The sequence below is a fragment of the Pseudophryne corroboree genome, chromosome 2 (genome assembly GCF_028390025.1).
Source record: "Pseudophryne corroboree isolate aPseCor3 chromosome 2, aPseCor3.hap2, whole genome shotgun sequence".
NCBI classification, from domain to species: Eukaryota; Metazoa; Chordata; class Amphibia; order Anura; family Myobatrachidae; genus Pseudophryne; species Pseudophryne corroboree.
Window position 1 is genome coordinate 61896880 of NC_086445.1, and position 16604 is coordinate 61913483.

General features: G+C 47.9%; 1 protein-coding gene across 2 annotated transcripts in view; it reads left to right on the forward strand.

Annotated features, from left to right (window-relative positions):
* Positions 1-16604, forward strand: part of CCDC81 (coiled-coil domain containing 81) — a 112401-nt gene that overhangs the window by 74998 nt on the left and 20799 nt on the right. The window contains exon 11 of one of the 2 annotated variants that reach the window (XM_063951371.1): positions 13022-13129. The exons of the other annotated variant lie outside the window; for it this stretch is intronic. Coding sequence (XP_063807441.1) covers positions 13022-13129 — 108 coding nt within the window. The remainder of the gene's footprint in view (positions 1-13021; positions 13130-16604) is intronic. 2 annotated transcript variants of the gene reach the window in all.

Here is a 16604-nt window from a genome sequence, read left to right on the forward strand (position 1 = left end):
AACCATGTGCACTGCAGGGGAGGCAGATATAACATGTGCAGAGAGAGTTAGATTTGGTTGGGTTATTTTGTTTCTGTGCAGGGTAAATACTGGCTGCTTTATTTTTACACTGCAAATTAGATTGCAGATTGAACTCACCACACCCAAATCTAACTCTCTCTGCACATGTTACATCTGCCTCCCCCCCTGCAGTGCACATGGTTTTGCCCAACTGCTAACAAAGTTCCTTCTGCGATCAACTCAGAATTACCCCCTATACTCACTCGCACTCCCTTAAGAATTCAGGATGGCGTACTGTATGTTCTTAGGCCAACTTCTGTTTCCCAGGTGATGCGATGTGGGTACAAGTTATAATGCACTGAGAATAAATGAGTGTCCTCCTATGTGTATAAATCACACAGTTCCCCAGGTTACTTTATAGAAGATGATACAACGGTGTGCAGCACCTCAGGGAATACAATGCTGTATATAGGGGGTCATTCCGAGTTGATCGCTCGCTAGCAAATTTTAGCAGCCATGCAAACGCATTGTCGCCGCCCACTGGGGAGTGTATTTTCGCTTTGCAGAAGTGTGAACGCCTGTGCAGCAGAGCGCCTGCAAAATAATTTTGTGCAAAACAAGACCAGCCCTGTAGTTACTCTTCGTGTGCGTTGATTCTAACGACAGAGGGCTGGCTTTCGACGTCACACAGCCGCCCAGCGTTCGCCCAGCCACGCCTGCGTTTTTCTAAGCACTCCCTGAAAACGGTCGGTTGCCACCCAGAAACGCCCACTTCATGTCAATCTTCCTGCGTTCGGCCGTGCGACTGAAAGCTTTGCTAGAACCTGTGCTAAACCACGATGCTCTTTGTACCCGTACGTCGCGCGTGCGCATTGCGGTGCATACGCATGAGCAGATTAGTCGTTTTATTCACCAATCGCTACGCAGCAAAACAACGGCAGCTAGCGATCAACTCGGAATGACCCCCATAGTGCAGTAAATTTAAAATCACTTTTTAAAAAGCATACTGTATGTTAAAAAATTGTGAATTAAAACCTATGAATTGACAGAACCCTATACAAAGATTTCAGAGGCCTTATTCCACAGATTGTTAGGCGCCAGGGTCCGCTCGTCGGTGCAGCCCGGCGCCTAGCAACCAGGGACGCCGTGCGCGTACAGCCGCCGGCTCCCTGGCAACGCTAGACGCCGGGCGCACGGAGCCGCTCTGACCTTAGCAACGGGGACGCCACGTTCAGCCGCGTTCCCCGTTGCTGGGTCTGTCCTGATTACCTCATGGTGTGCTGGCCGTGCAGCATGCAAGCTGCACGGCATTTCAGTTGATTACCCTGTCTGGATTTTGATTGGAGGGTTCCTGAATAAAGGCACCCTCAGGACTCCTTACAGACGCCGGTGATAGCTTCCTGTTTGCCTGTGTCTGCTACAGAGAGTTTCCAGTCCTGCTCAATCCGGTTGTTCCTGTCCTCAGAGATCCTGTACTCGGAAGTTTGTCATCTGTTCCTGGAGTCTGACCGAGCACCTTTAACATCTTGTGGTGTTCGTGAGTCGCGGCTCAGCCGTGTGTTGCGGCTTGTCCGCTTACTGTTTATTATTTAGTTTACTTGTGTTCTGGAGCTTTTGCGGAGGATTCCGCTCCCACAGATCCACTCTGGTATCCAGCGGTGCTGGATAGGAGTAACGGATCAGGGGATCTTTGGTTGTCCTTTTCCCTGGCGGCTAGTCCGCACATACCTTTGGTTTAAGTTAGTTAGCTTGTAACCCCTGGCCTGGTTGCTTAGTCAGAGGGCCCCTTGTTATCACCCTGTCTCGGACTTCCCCTTGTCTCCCTTTAAGACCTGCGGGGGCATCGGGGTTGGGCAGACATAATCCGCCCTTCGAACGCGGCTGCCATGGGCTCAAGCAACCATAGTCTCGCAGGGGATTTCTGATAACACGGGCGAGACAACGGAGTTAGGGTGCCAGGGGTTACTAGGCTCTCCTGCTCCCACAACCAGCTTATTTTCCCTGTACTCAGACCTCTGCCATAAGATCTCCTCCGGTCTGGAGTACAGGAATCATAACATTATCACCGGCCTGACAAAAGAAAAATTTTTAATTAACAGGAGTTAATTTTTTCACTTATTCAGTTGGGAGATTTTGTCGGCCTCATGAATCCCGCCGGTATTGGGCCAAATCCTGGCCAGCTTCTAGTTAGTCAGATTCAAGAACTTACTCAGATGGTTCAGGATCTGTCCCTCCGGGTGAGGTCACAGGAAGATCTGTTACGGACTTCCCAGAGGGTCATCCCTGAACCAAAAATGCATCTGCCTGACCGTTTTTCTGGGGATAGAAAACAGTTTTTTAATTTTAAAGAGTCTTGTAAACTTTATTTTCGTTTAAGACCAGTCTCCTCAGGTAAGGAGGCTCAGCGGGTTGGAATTATTATTTCTCTGCTTCAGGGGGATCCTCAGACCTGGGCTTTTGGTTTAAAGACAGATGATCCGGCCTTATCGTCTGTAGACGCCTTTTTAAAATCTTTAGGGCTATTGTATGACGACCCTGATAGAGAGGCGTCCGCTGAGAGTCAGTTGCGTGCTCTTAGACAGGGTAGGAATCCCGCAGAGAATTATTGTACGGAGTTTCGCCGTTGGTCGAACGACTGTGGATGGAATGACCCAGCTCTGCGCAGTCAGTTTCGCCTCGGCTTATCTGAATCTATAAAAGACAGTCTCCTTCAGTATCCCGCTCCTGAGACTCTCGATAAACTCATGGAGCTCTCTATTAAGATAGATCGTCGGCTCAGAGAGCGGAGGGCTGAAAAAGGGGCATCTGTCGGGTCTACTCCTTGTGTGCTTTCCATTCCTGTAGACATGGAGGAGCCTATGCAGATAGGTCTCTCCAAACTGTCTCCTGAAGAAAGAACCAGGAGGCAGAATTCTGGTCTTTGTTTATACTGTGGAGGTAAGGGACATTTTGCCCGTAGTTGTCCGAACAAATCGGGAAACTTCCTGACCAAGTGAATTGTGAGGGGGTTCACTTTGGTCTGCAGCTCATCTCCTCAAATAACTCACTGTTAGTTCCTGCTAAAGTTTCCTTTGGCAGCCTCTGTTCCTCGGTCTCTGCTTTTGTGGACAGTGGAGCTGCAGGGAACTTTATGGATTTAACATGGGCCAAGGCCTTAGGTATTCCTCAGTTAACCTTGGGTAGGTGTGTCACCATGCATGGTTTAGATGGGAGTCCCTTGTCCAATGGGGTTATTTCTCTAGGTACACCTCCTGTTTTACTCTCGGTGGGAGCCCTGCATTCTGAAAAGATTGAGTTTTTCCTTACTCATTGTCCAGCAGTTCCTGTGGTTCTGGGTCACCCTTGGCTGGCCTTTCATAATCCCATCATTGATTGGCAGTCGGGGGAGATCTTACAATGGGGTACCATCTGTAATAAAGAATGTATTACGCTTCCTATCCGAGTAGCTGCCGCCGTTCCTGCACCCATTCCTGAGGAATATCAGGATTTTGTTGACGTGTTTTCCAAGGGCAATGCGGATATTCTGCCTCCCCATAGGCCTTACGATTGTGCCATTGAGCTAATTCCTGGTGCCACGTTGCCTAAAGGAAGGTTATATGCATTGTCTGGTCCTGAAACTGTGGCCATGAATGAGTATGTGAAAGAAAGCCTTGGGAAAGGTTTTATCAGGCCATCTAAATCCCCTTTAAGTGCAGGTTTCTTCTTCGTAGAGAAGAAGGATGGTTCACTCAGACCCTGCATTGACTTTAGAGCTTTGAATAAAATCTCAGTAAAGAATACTTACCCTCTGCCGCTGATCTCTGTCCTCTTTGATCAGCTACGTTCGGCTGTGATTTTTTCTAAGATTGACCTTAGAGGAGCATATAACCTCATCAGAATCAAGTCAGGGGATGAGTGGAAAACGGCATTCAGTACTCAATCAGGCCACTATGAGTATCTGGTTATGCCATTCGGCCTGTCAAACGCTCCGGCAGTTTTCCAAGATCTCATTAATGATGTGCTCCGTGAATTTCTTGGAAGATTCGTTGTAGTCTACTTAGACGATATTTTGATATATTCTGACTCTGTAGAACAACATGTTACCCAGGTGCGTCAGGTGCTACAGAAATTACGTGAAAATCACCTATATGCCAAACTGGAGAAGTGTGAATTTCATGTCACGGAGGTATCCTTTTTAGGGTACATTATTTCCCCTCGGGGATTCCGTATGGAACCAAAGAAGCTCCAAGCCATCCTTAGTTGGGCGCAACCCACCAACTTAAAAGCAATTCAGCGCTTTTTAGGGTTTGCGAACTACTATAGAAGATTTATTCACTCTTTCTCTGACCTAGTTGCTCCCATTGTGGCACTTACTAAGAAGGGAGCAGATCCTACCAATTGGTCATGTGAAGCTGAGTTATCTTTTCAGGCCTTGAAACAAGCCTTTGTCTCAGCCCCTGTCCTTAGACATCCCAACCCAGAATTGCCTTTCATTGTTGAGGTTGATGCCTCGGAGGTTGGAGTTGGGGCTATCCTTTCTCAGAAGGATCCAGATTCCCTTGAATTACATCCTTGTGCCTTTATGTCCAGGAAATTCTCATCTGCAGAATCCAACTACGATGTTGGTAACCGGGAATTGCTGGCTATTAAATGGGCTTTCTCTATCGTCCTAGTGGATGCTGGGGTTCCTGAAAGGACCATGGGGGATAGCGGCTCCGCAGGAGACAGGGCACAAAAAGTAAAGCTTTAGGATCAGGTGGTGTGCACTGGCTCCTCCCCCTATGACCCTCCTCCAAGCCTCAGTTAGATTTTTGTGCCCGGCCGAGAAGGGTGCAATCTAGGTGGCTCTCCTAAAGAGCTGCTTAGAAAAGTTTAGCTTAGGTTTTTTATTTTACAGTGAGTCCTGCTGGCAACAGGATCACTGCAACGAGGGACTTAGGGGAGAAGAAGTGAACTCACCTGCGTGCAGGATGGATTGGCTTCTTTGGCTACTGGACATTAGCTCCAGAGGGACGATCACAGGTACAGCCTGGATGGTCACCGGAGCCTCGCCGCCGGCCCCCTTGCAGATGCTGAAACAAGAAGAAGGTCCAGAATCGGCGGCATGAAGACTCCTCAGTCTTCTTAAGGTAGCGCACAGCACTGCAGCTGTGCGCCATTTCCTCTCAGCACACTTCACACGGCAGTCACTGAGGGTGCAGGGCGCTGGGAGGGGGGCGCCCTGGGAGGCAATGAAGACCTATTTTTGGCTAAAAATACCTCACACATAGCATCCGGGGGCTATATGGAGATATTTAACCCCTGCCAGAATCCGTTAAGAGCGGGAGACGAGGCCGCCGAAAAAGGGGCGGGGCCTATCTCCTCAGCACACAGCGCCATTTTCCCTCACAGAAAGGCTGGAGGGAAGGCTCCCAGGCTCTCCCCTGCACTGCACTACAGAAACAGGGTTAAAACAGAGAGGGGGGGCACTAATTTGGCGTTAAAGATATATAAAAAAGATGCTATAAGGGAAAACACTTATATAAGGTTGTCCCTATATAATTATAGCGTTTTTGGTGTGTGCTGGCAAACTCTCCCTCTGTCTCTCCAAAGGGCTAGTAGGTCCTGTCCTCTATCAGAGCATTCCCTGTGTGTGTGCTGTGTGTCGGTACGTGTGTGTCGACATGTATGAGGACGATGTTGGTGAGGAGGCGGAGCAATTGCCTGTAATGGTGATGTCACTCTCTAGGGAGTCGACACCGGAATGGATGGCTTATTTAGGGAATTACGTGATAATGTCAACACGCGGCAAGGTCGGTTGACGACATGAGACGGCCGACAAACAATTAGTACCGGTCCAGACGTCTCAAAAACACCGTCAGGGGTTTTAAAACGCCCGTTTACTTTAGTCGGTCGACACAGACACAGACAGGGACAGTGAATCCAGTGTCGACGGTGAATAAACAAACGTATTCCTTATTAGGGCCACACGTTAAGGGCAATGAAGGAGGTGTTACATATTTCTGATACTACAAGTACCACAAAAGAGGGTATTATGTGGGATGTGAAAAAACTACCGTAGTTTTTCCTGAATCAGATAAATTAAATGAAGTGTGTGATGATGCGTGGGTTCCCCCCGATAGAAAATATGGGCGGTATACCCTTTCCCGCCAGAAGTTAGGGCGCGTTGGGAAACACCCCTTAGGGTGGATAAGGCGCTCACACGCTTATCAAAACAAGTGGCGGTACCGTCTATAGATAGGGCCGTCCTCAAGGAGCCAGCTGACAGGAGGCTGGAAAATATCATAAAAAGTATATACACACATACTGGTGTTATACTGCGACCAGCGATCGCCTCAGCCTGGATGTGCAGAGCTGGGGTGGCTTGGTCGGATTCCCTGACTAAAAATATTGATACCCTTGACAGGGACAGTATTTTATTGACTATAGAGCATTTAAAGGATGCATTTCTATATATGCGAGATGCACAGAGGGATATTTGCACTCTGGCATCAAGAGTAAGTGCGATGTCCATATCTGCCAGAAGATGTTTATGGACACGACAGTGGTCAGGTGATGCAGATTCCAAACGGCACAAAGGTGTATTGCCGTATAAAGGAAGAGGAGTTATTTGGGGTCGGTCCATCGGACCTGGTGGCCACGGCAACTGCTGGAAAATCCACCGTTTTTACCCTAAGTCACATCTCTGCAGAAAAAGACACCGTCTTTTCAGCTTCAGTCCTTTCGTCCCTATAAGAGTCATATCTGCCCAGGGATAGAGGAAAGGGAAGAAGACTGCAGCAGGCAGCCCATTCCCAGGAACAGAAGCGTTCCACCGCTTCTGACAAGCTCTCAGCATGACGCTGAGACCGTACAGGACCCCTGGATCCTACAAGTAGTATCCCAGGGGTACAGATTGGAATGTCGAGACGTTTCCCCTGCGCAGGCTCCTGAAGTCTGCTTTACCAAGGTCTCCCTCCGACAAGGAGGCAGTATGGGAAACAATTCACGAGCTGTATTCCCAGCAGGTGATAATTAAATTACCCCTCCTACAACAAGAAAAGGGGTATTATTCCACACTATATTGTGGTACTGAAGCCAGAAGGCTAGGTGAGACCTATTCTAAATCTAAAAAAATTTGAACACTTACAAAGGTTCAAATCAAGATGGAGTCACTCAGAGCAGTGATAACGAACCGGGAAGAAAGGGACTATATGGTGTCCCGAGACATCAGGGATGCTTACCTCCATGTCCCAAATTTGCCCTTATCACTAAGGGTACCTCAGGTTCGTGGTACAGAACTGTCACTATCAGTTTCAGACGCTGCCGTTTGGATTGTCCACGGCACCCCGGGTCTTTACCAAGGTAATGGCCGAAATGATGGTTCTTCTTCGAAGAAAAGGCGTCTTAATTATCCCTTACTTGGACGATCTCCTGATAAGGGCAAAGTCCAGGGAACAGTTGGAGGTCGGAGTAGCACTATCTCGGATACTGTTACAACAGCAGGGGTGGATTCTAAATATTCCAAAATCGCAGCTGATCCCGACAACAAGTCTCCTGTGCTTAGGGATGATTCTGGACACAGTCCAGAAAAAGGTGTTTCTCCCGGAAGAGAAAGCCAGGGAGTTATCCGAGCTAGTCAGGAACCTCCTAAAATCAGTGCATCATTGCACAAGGGCCATGGTAAAAAAAAATGGTGACTTCCTTCGAAGCAATTCCAGTCGGCAGATTTCATGCAAGAACTTTTCAGTGGGATCTGCTGGACAAATGGTCCGGATCGCATCTTCAGATGCATCAGCGGATAACCCTATATCCAAGGACAAGGGTGTCTCTCCTGTGGTGGTTACAGAGTGCTCATCTTCTAGAGGGCAGCAGATTCGGCATTCAGTTTTGGATGTTGGTGACCACGGAGGCCAGCCCGAGAGGCTGGGGAGCAGTCACACAAGGAAAAAATTTCCAGGGAGTGTGATCAAGTCTGGAGACTTTTCTCCACATAAATATAGCTAAGGGTAAATTTATAATGCTCTAAGCTTAGCAAGACCTCTGCTTCAAGGTCAGCCGGTATTGATCCAGTGGGATAAAACATCACGGCAGTCGCCCACGTAAATAGACAGGGCGGCACAAGAAGCAGGAGGGCAGTGGCAAAAACTGCAAGGACTTTTCGCTGGGCGGAAAATCATGTGATAGCACTGTCAGCAGTGTTTCATTCCGGGAATGGAAACTGGGAAGCAGACTTCCTCAGTAGGCACGACCTCCACCCGGCAGAGTGGGAACTTCATGGGGAAGTTTTCCACATGATTGTAAACCGTTGGGAATTACCAAAGGTGGACATGATGGCGTCCCGTCTGAACAAAAAACGGGACAGGTATTGCGCCAGGTTAAGAGACCCTCAGGCAATAGCTGTGGACGTTCTGGTAACACCGTGGGTGTACCAGTCGGTGTATGTGTTCCATCCTCTGCTTTTCATACCTAAGGTACTGAGAATTATAAGACGTAGAGGAGTAAGAACTATACTCATGGCTCCGGATTGGCCAAGAAGGACTTGGTACCCGGAACTTCAAGAGATGCTCACAGAGGACTTATGGCCTCTGCCGCTAAGAAGGGACTTGTTTCAGCAAGTACCATGTCTGTTCCAAGACTTACCGCAGCTGCGTTTGACGGCATGGCGGTGGAACGCCGGATCCTAAGGGAAAAGGCATTCAGGAAGAGGTCATTCCTACCCTGGTCAAAGCCAGAAAGGAGGTGACCGCACAACATTATCACCACATGTGGCGAAAATATGTTGCGTGGTGTGAGGCCAGGAAGGCCCCACGAAGAAATTTCAACTCTGTCGATTCCTGCATTTCCTGCAAACAGGAGTGTCTATGGGCCTCAAATTGGGGTCCATTAAGGTTCAAATTTCGGCCCTGTCGATTTTTCTTCCAGAAAGAATTGGCTTCAGTTCCTGAAGTCCAGAAGTTTGTCAAGGGAGTATTGCATATACAACCCCCTTTTGTGCCTCCAGTGGCACTGTGGGATCTCAACGTAGTTCTGGGATTCCTCAAAACACATTGGTTTAAAACCAGTCAAATCTGTGGATTTGAAGCATCTCACATGAAAAGTGAACATGCTCTTGGACCTGGCCTGGACCAGGCGAGTGTCAAATTGGTGGTTTTTTTCTCAAAAAAGCCCATATCTGTTTGTCCATTCGTACAGGGCAGAGCTGCGGACTCGTCCCCAGTTCTCTCCCTAAGGTGGTGTCAGTGTTTCACCTGAACCAGCTTATTGTGGTGTCTTGCGCCTACTAGGGACTTGGAGGACTCCAAGTTGCTAGATGTGGTCAGGGCCCTGAAAATATAGGTTCCAGGACGGCTGGAGTCAGGAAAACTGACTTGCTGTTATCCTGTATGCACCCAACAAACTGGGTGCTCTTGCTTCTAAGCAGACTTTTGCTAGTTGGATGTGTAATACAATTCAGCTTGCACATTCTGTGGCAGGCCTGCCACAGCCAAAATATGTAAATGCCCATTCCACAAGGAAGGTGGGCTCATCTTGGGCGGCTGCCCGAGGGGTCTCGGCTTTACAACTTTGCCGAGCGGCTATTTAGTCAGGGGCAAACACGTTTGTAAAATCCTACAAATTTGATAACCTGGCTAAGGAGGACCTGGAGTTCTCTCATTCGGTGCTGCAGAGTCATCCGCACTCTCCCGCCCGTTTGGGAGCTTTGGTATAATCCCCATGGTACTTTCAGGAACCCCAGCATCCACTAGGACGATAGAGAAAATAAGAATTTACTTACCGATAATTCTATTTCTCGGAGTCCGTAGTGGATGCTGGGCGCCCATCCCAAGTGCGGATTATCTGCAATACTTGTACATAGTTACAAAAATCGGGTTATTATTGTTGTGAGCCATCTTTCAGAGGCTCCGCTGTTATCATACTGTTAACTGGGTTCAGATCACAGGTTGTACAGTGTGATTGGTGTGGCTGGTATGAGTCTTACCCGGGATTCATAAATCCTTCCTTATTGTGTACGCTCGTCCGGGCACAGTATCCTAACTGAGGCTTGGAGGAGGGTCATAGGGGGAGGAGCCAGTGCACACCACCTGATCCTAAAGCTTTACTTTTTGTGCCCTGTCTCCTGCGGAGCCGCTATCCCCCATGGTCCTTTCAGGAACCCCAGCATCCACTACGGACTCCGAGAAATAGAATTATCGGTAAGTAAATTCTTATTTTCGAGGAGTGGAGGCATTGGCTTGAAGGAGCGACCCATACCATTTCAGTTTTGACTGATCACAAAAATCTTCAATACATTGAATCTGCTAAACGACTGAATGCCCGGCAGGCTCGTTGGGCTTTATTTTTTACTCGTTTCAAATTCATTATCACCTTCAGGCCAGGTTCCAAGAATACTAAGGCAGATGCCCTGTCACGCAGTTTTCTTCCAGTTCAAGACAATAGTCCTGTTACTCCCATACTTCCGTCTTCAGTCATTCGGGCAGGCCTCACACAGGATGTATTTACCCAGTTAAAGCTGCTTCAACATCAAGCTCCTGGAAATACTCCTGCTGGTCGTCTTTTTGTCCCTGAGTTTTTGAGAGCTACTGTTTTGGCGGAGTTTCATGATAGCAAGGTTGCCGGGCATCCGGGAATCGCTAAGACTTTGGAATTAGTCTCCCGCTCAGTATGGTGGCCTGGTCTTTCCAAAGACATTAAAGAGTTTGTTTTTTCTTGTCAGGTCTGTGCACAGCATAAAGTTCCCCGTTCTTTGCCTATAGGTCAACTTATGCCCTTGAATGTTCCCCTTAGGCCATGGTCGCATATCTCCATGGATTTTGTGGTGGACCTCCCTCTGTCAGCCGGATGCCGAGTCATATGGGTGGTAGTGGACCGTTTTAGCAAAATGGCCCATTTCATTGCTCTTCCCCGATTGCCATCTGCCCAGGGATTGGCAGTCTTGTTCCTCCGCCATGTTTTCAGACTCCATGGCTTACCCACTGATATTGTTTCTGATAGGGGTCCACAATTCATTGCACAATTTTGGAAGTCTTTTTGTGCTTCGTTAAAGATGAAATTATCTTTAACGTCCGGTTATCATCCCCAATCCAATGGGCAGACTGAGCGAGTTAACCAATCTCTAAAACAATATTTGCGTTTGTACTCGGCCAAACTCCAAAATGACTGGTTTGAGTTTCTTCCTTTGGCGGAGTTTGCTTATAATAATGCCTGTCATTCCTCCACCAATGTGTCTCCATTTTTTGCAGTTTTTGGTTTTCACCCCAGAGCTAATTCATTTTTTCAACATTCCTCTGTCTCCTCTCTGGCCCTGACCTCTCATCTTAAACTTATTTGGAAAAAAGTGCACTTGGCTCTCAGAAAAGCAGCATTCCGGGAAAAAAGATTTTCTGACAGGCTCCGGCGGCCGTGCACTTTTAAAGTAGGAGACAGGGTGTGGTTGTCGACTCGCAACATTAAACTTCGACAAACCTCAGCCAGATTGGGTCCTAGATTTATTGGACCATTTCTCATTATCAAAAAAGTCAATCCAGTTGCTTTCCGGTTACGTTTACCAAAAACTTTACGGATCGGAAATACCTTCCATTGCTCATTACTGAAACCATATGTTTCGTCCAGTAGATTTCCTCGTAAAATATCTCAGGGGAGATCACCAATAAATGTACAGGGTCAGCAGGAGTTCTTGGTGGAGAAGGTTCTCGATTCCAAGTTGTCCCGGGGTCGGCTTTATTTTTTGGTACATTGGAGAGGTTATGGGCCAGAGGAAAGGTCTTGGGTCCTGGATGAGGATCTTCATGCCCCGAGGCTCAAAAGGGCATTTTTTCGAGAATTTCCTCAGAAACCCGGCTTTAGGGGTTCCTTGACCCCTCCTCAAGGGGGGGGTACTGTTAGGCGCCAGGGTCCGCTCGTCGGTGCGGCCCGGCGCCTAGCAACCAGGGACGCCGTGCGCGTACAGCCGCCGGCTCCCTGGCAACGCTAGACGCCGGGCGCACGGAGCCGCTCTGACCTTAGCAACGGGGACGCCACGTTCAGCCGCGTTCCCCGTTGCTGGGTCTGTCCTGATTACCTCATGGTGTGCTGGCCGTGCAGCATGCAAGCTGCACGGCATTTCAGTTGATTACCCTGTCTGGATTTTGATTGGAGGGTTCCTGAATAAAGGCACCCTCAGGACTCCTTACAGACGCCGGTGATAGCTTCCTGTTTGCCTGTGTCTGCTACAGAGAGTTTCCAGTCCTGCTCAATCCGGTTGTTCCTGTCCTCAGAGATCCTGTACTCGGAAGTTTGTCATCTGTTCCTGGAGTCTGACCGAGCACCTTTAACATCTTGTGGTGTTCGTGAGTCGCGGCTCAGCCGTGTGTTGCGGCTTGTCCGCTTACTGTTTATTATTTAGTTTACTTGTGTTCTGGAGCTTTTGCGGAGGATTCCGCTCCCACAGATCCACTCTGGTATCCAGCGGTGCTGGATAGGAGTAACGGATCAGGGGATCTTTGGTTGTCCTTTTCCCTGGCGGCTAGTCCGCACATACCTTTGGTTTAAGTTAGTTAGCTTGTAACCCCTGGCCTGGTTGCTTAGTCAGAGGGCCCCTTGTTATCACCCTGTCTCGGACTTCCCCTTGTCTCCCTTTAAGACCTGCGGGGGCATCGGGGTTGGGCAGACATAATCCGCCCTTCGAACGCGGCTGCCATGGGCTCAAGCAACCATAGTCTCGCAGGGGATTTCTGATAACACGGGCGAGACAACGGAGTTAGGGTGCCAGGGGTTACTAGGCTCTCCTGCTCCCACAACCAGCTTATTTTCCCTGTACTCAGACCTCTGCCATAAGATCTCCTCCGGTCTGGAGTACAGGAATCATAACACAGATGTGGCCATCTCTCAAGACACATAATCGGAAATTCGTTAGGAGTCCCTGTCTGGGGGGGGGGGGGGGGGGAGTCTCATAGCCGTCCGCCGCTGTCATTGATTTGGCCTTACAGTTGTCAGTGAGAGGAATGAGCATTATTCCTGTAATAAAGCCACACTGATCCAGTAGCGTCACTTCACACCGTGTTTCATCTCCCTTTTCCCACAGTTGGCGTCTCAGGCAAATCGGGAGCAAAGACAGAAAGATGCATTATACAACCAGGGCATCGCTGATGCCATCAGGAACGAGCGCAGTGTCAGAAGCACCGATTTCTATGTGAGGATATACAATTCTCTGTCCTGTCCGATTTCATGTAACTGCCTTTGTCGACCAAATTATACAAAGCTGCAGCTTCTTAGTGCACGAGGAACCAGCAGTGTCACCCGGGTGTCTGTATGGGTCCAGGTGTGTGTGGTAATCATGACCACACCCCTGTGATGTACAACCACACCCACTTCAGTGGCCACGCCTCACAGTACCGCAGGCACGTCCAGTGTCACACCAGCCCTGTTCTTATGTTACAGCCAGCAAAGTGTCTGCTTCCACTGCGTGTAGCAATGCACTTAAACACAATAAGGATAATTAATATTACGCAAATCTACAATGCTTCTTTATATGCAAGTGCACCTGCTCGTCTTTGGAAATACCCCATAAAATCAATCTGCATAGTTTTCTTTATATGGCTGATGATCAAGAAATGCCAATTTACTTACACTGCAGGATCACACCCTGTATTTACATTTTGACTTAAATTAATTATTCATGAGCGTAGTGGATCATCGCTTCTCTCTTTGTAAGTTGTCTCTTTGGAGATTTTTATTATATTGGCATACCTTTAAATGTAGAAATCGGGACAAACAGTAGCAACTCGTGCAGGTGAGTGGGGCGTGGCCACGTGTCACTCACAGGGTGAGACCAGTACTTCAGATACAGTGGACATCAACCTGTCCTTTCCCCCTCCAGTAAATGCTGCATGACAGGTGCCTGTAGAATCTGTTTACTACTGCTCTGCTATGAATGGAAATAGGTGCCACCGTGCCAAATTTACAGTCCAGTTGGGGCAGAAGCCACAAATTGTGACTGTCTCTCCCAAATCAGGGCACTTGGGAGGTACTGTATGCCTTGGTCACAGTGCAGCTAAAACTGAGTATCTGGAAGGTAGGCCTCTCCAGAAGTAAATGTTGAACCATCCCGATTGTTTGCAGCCAATTAAGAGATCAAAGGGAATCCAGTTGCCCTCAGAAGCATTTGGGAGATAATCTTTGGCAAAGGAGTACCGAGAAAAAGGAAAAGATATATAGTATACACTGTGGCCCTCATTCCGAGTTGATCGCTCGCAAGGCGAATTTAGCAGAGTTACACACGCTAAGCCGCCGCCTACTGGGAGTGAATCTTAGCTTCTTAAAATTGCGACCGATGTATTCGCAATATTGCGATTACTAACTACTTAGCAGTTTCAGAGTAGCTCCAGACTTACTCTGCCTGTGCGATCAGTTCAGTGCTTGTCGTTCCTGGTTGACGTCACAAACACACCCAGCGTTCGGCCAGGCACTCCCACCGTTTCCCCGGCCACTCCTGCGTTTTTTCCGGAAACGGTAGCGTTTTCAGCCACACGCCCCTGAAACGCCGTGTTTCCGCCCAGTAACACCCATTTCCTGTCAATCACATTACGATCGCCGGAGCGAAGAAAAAGCCGTGAGTAAAAATACTTTCTTCATAGTAAAGTTACTTGGCGCAGTCGCAGTGCGAACATTGCGCATGCGTACTAAGCGGATTTTCACTGCGATGCGATGAAAAATACAGAGCGAACAACTCGGAATGAGGGCCTGTATACAAACTGTTATTCTTAGTTTTACTAATCTATTACCTTTAAAGTGAGACTTTTAGGCATGTAAGTCACCTATCAGCACTTTGCAGGAGTTCTCTAGAGGTTGCATTCTCTTACACATGAGGGATTAATCGTCCATACTAACCGCAGAATCCTAATATTGATATGCCTCTGATGAAGCAGGCAGCAAGCCGGTGAAACGCGTGGACAGCACTTCATAGGATGATTTGTTTGTCAGCACCATAAAAAGTGCACTAAGGATTTATGGGCAGATGTGTTAAGCCTGGAGAAGTGATAAGTCAGCGATAAGGAAGTTATAAGTGGAAGGTGATAACGCACCACCCAATCAGCTCCTGTCATTTTTCAAACCTGTAATGATTGGCTGGTGCGTTATCATCTTCCACTTATCACTGCTTTATCACTTCTCCAGGCTTAATACATCTGCCCCTTAGATCTGTAAGGACTCATTTCTTCTTATCCTTTTATCAGAGATTCTTGGTTTATTTCAGACGTTGTGAGGGGAATTATTTGCATGGATATTATAGCTGCTATCAGCACTACATTATGTTGAAGTTTGATCATGGAAAGAAATTAAGCAAAATAAAAAGCTCATTGCGAGAAGAAATAATTTACTTTATTCCCCATGTACTAATGGACCATACTAGAATTTAATTGGAAAGTAAAGGTCCAACGAGCATGCCTAAAAATCTCACCTTAAAGGTACAGTAATCTAGACTAATATTATAAGTCCGTTGTGTCTGTCTGTTTGTTCCAAGTTGTTGCAAAAACTACTAAACTGGTGAAAACTGCATCGTTTTGTAGTGGAAATAACCTGCACTTTGTTTCATCATAATCCGTCAAGTTAAAGCTAAGCAATAACAAACGCAAAATTTATAGGCATCATCAATGCAAGATATAGGTGTGGCAGCATGCGCGTGGCCGGAAAGGGGTGCTTCAGGTCCGCATTCACTTGAAATAGAGTAAATAGGCGGCATGCCAGTTGTGTATAGATGGGGCCCAAGTGGTGTGCAGGTGGCATAAGCAAAGTCACAGTTAGAAGCTAGTATATAAATTAAACTAAGAACAGTTTGTATACAGTGTACACTAAGGGGTATATTCAATAAGAGTCGGATCCATTCCGACATGCATTTGTCGGAATGGATCCGACAACCCCTATTCAATGAACGGACAAATCCGACTGTCGGATTTGTCCGTTCCTGGTGTCCTGCCGGGTGAGCTGTCAGCGGCAGCAGGAGGAACTGGCAACGGCACGGGGGGTTAATGTGTGCAGCGGCGGGGGTTAATGTGTGCGGTGACGGGGGTTAATGTGTGTGGCAGCGGGGGAGTTGTCTGCGGCGGAGGGGTGGCGCTGCATAGAGTAAGGAGCCTGGCCGGGGGGACGCCCTGGTTTCCGACAGAAGCACGTGGATCGGCGGCTATACCGCCGATCCACATGCTTTCCGACAAGTCGGATTTCCTGACTTGTCGGAAAAAATGAGGCCGGATTGAATAGGGAAAACCCCTTCCGACCTATTCTAGTCGGAAACTGCCGTCTTTCCGACAAGATGTCAATTTCCGACTCTAATTGAATATACCTCTAAGGGGGAATTCAGTTGAGAGCAGAAAATGTAAAAAACCCAACGGCACACAGTTTTTCGAACAGAGAAAATAAGATGCGTCTTTTTCACGCACCCCCAGAACAAGTCTGATTTTTCCTAAAAATCTTTATTTTTAAGAAAAATCACTGGGACTTGCTCTGGGACCTCTGTGGCTCTCCTCACCCCCTCCTTCCCCCCCAAGGGCTAATTAAGCAATTGAAAGTTTCCAGTTAGCTTAATTAGTCAGTAATTACTCACGTTCCGAAGCAGTGTCTTATTCTCCAGAATCAGTTTACGGACTTCTGCAACAGTGGTGAGTGTAATG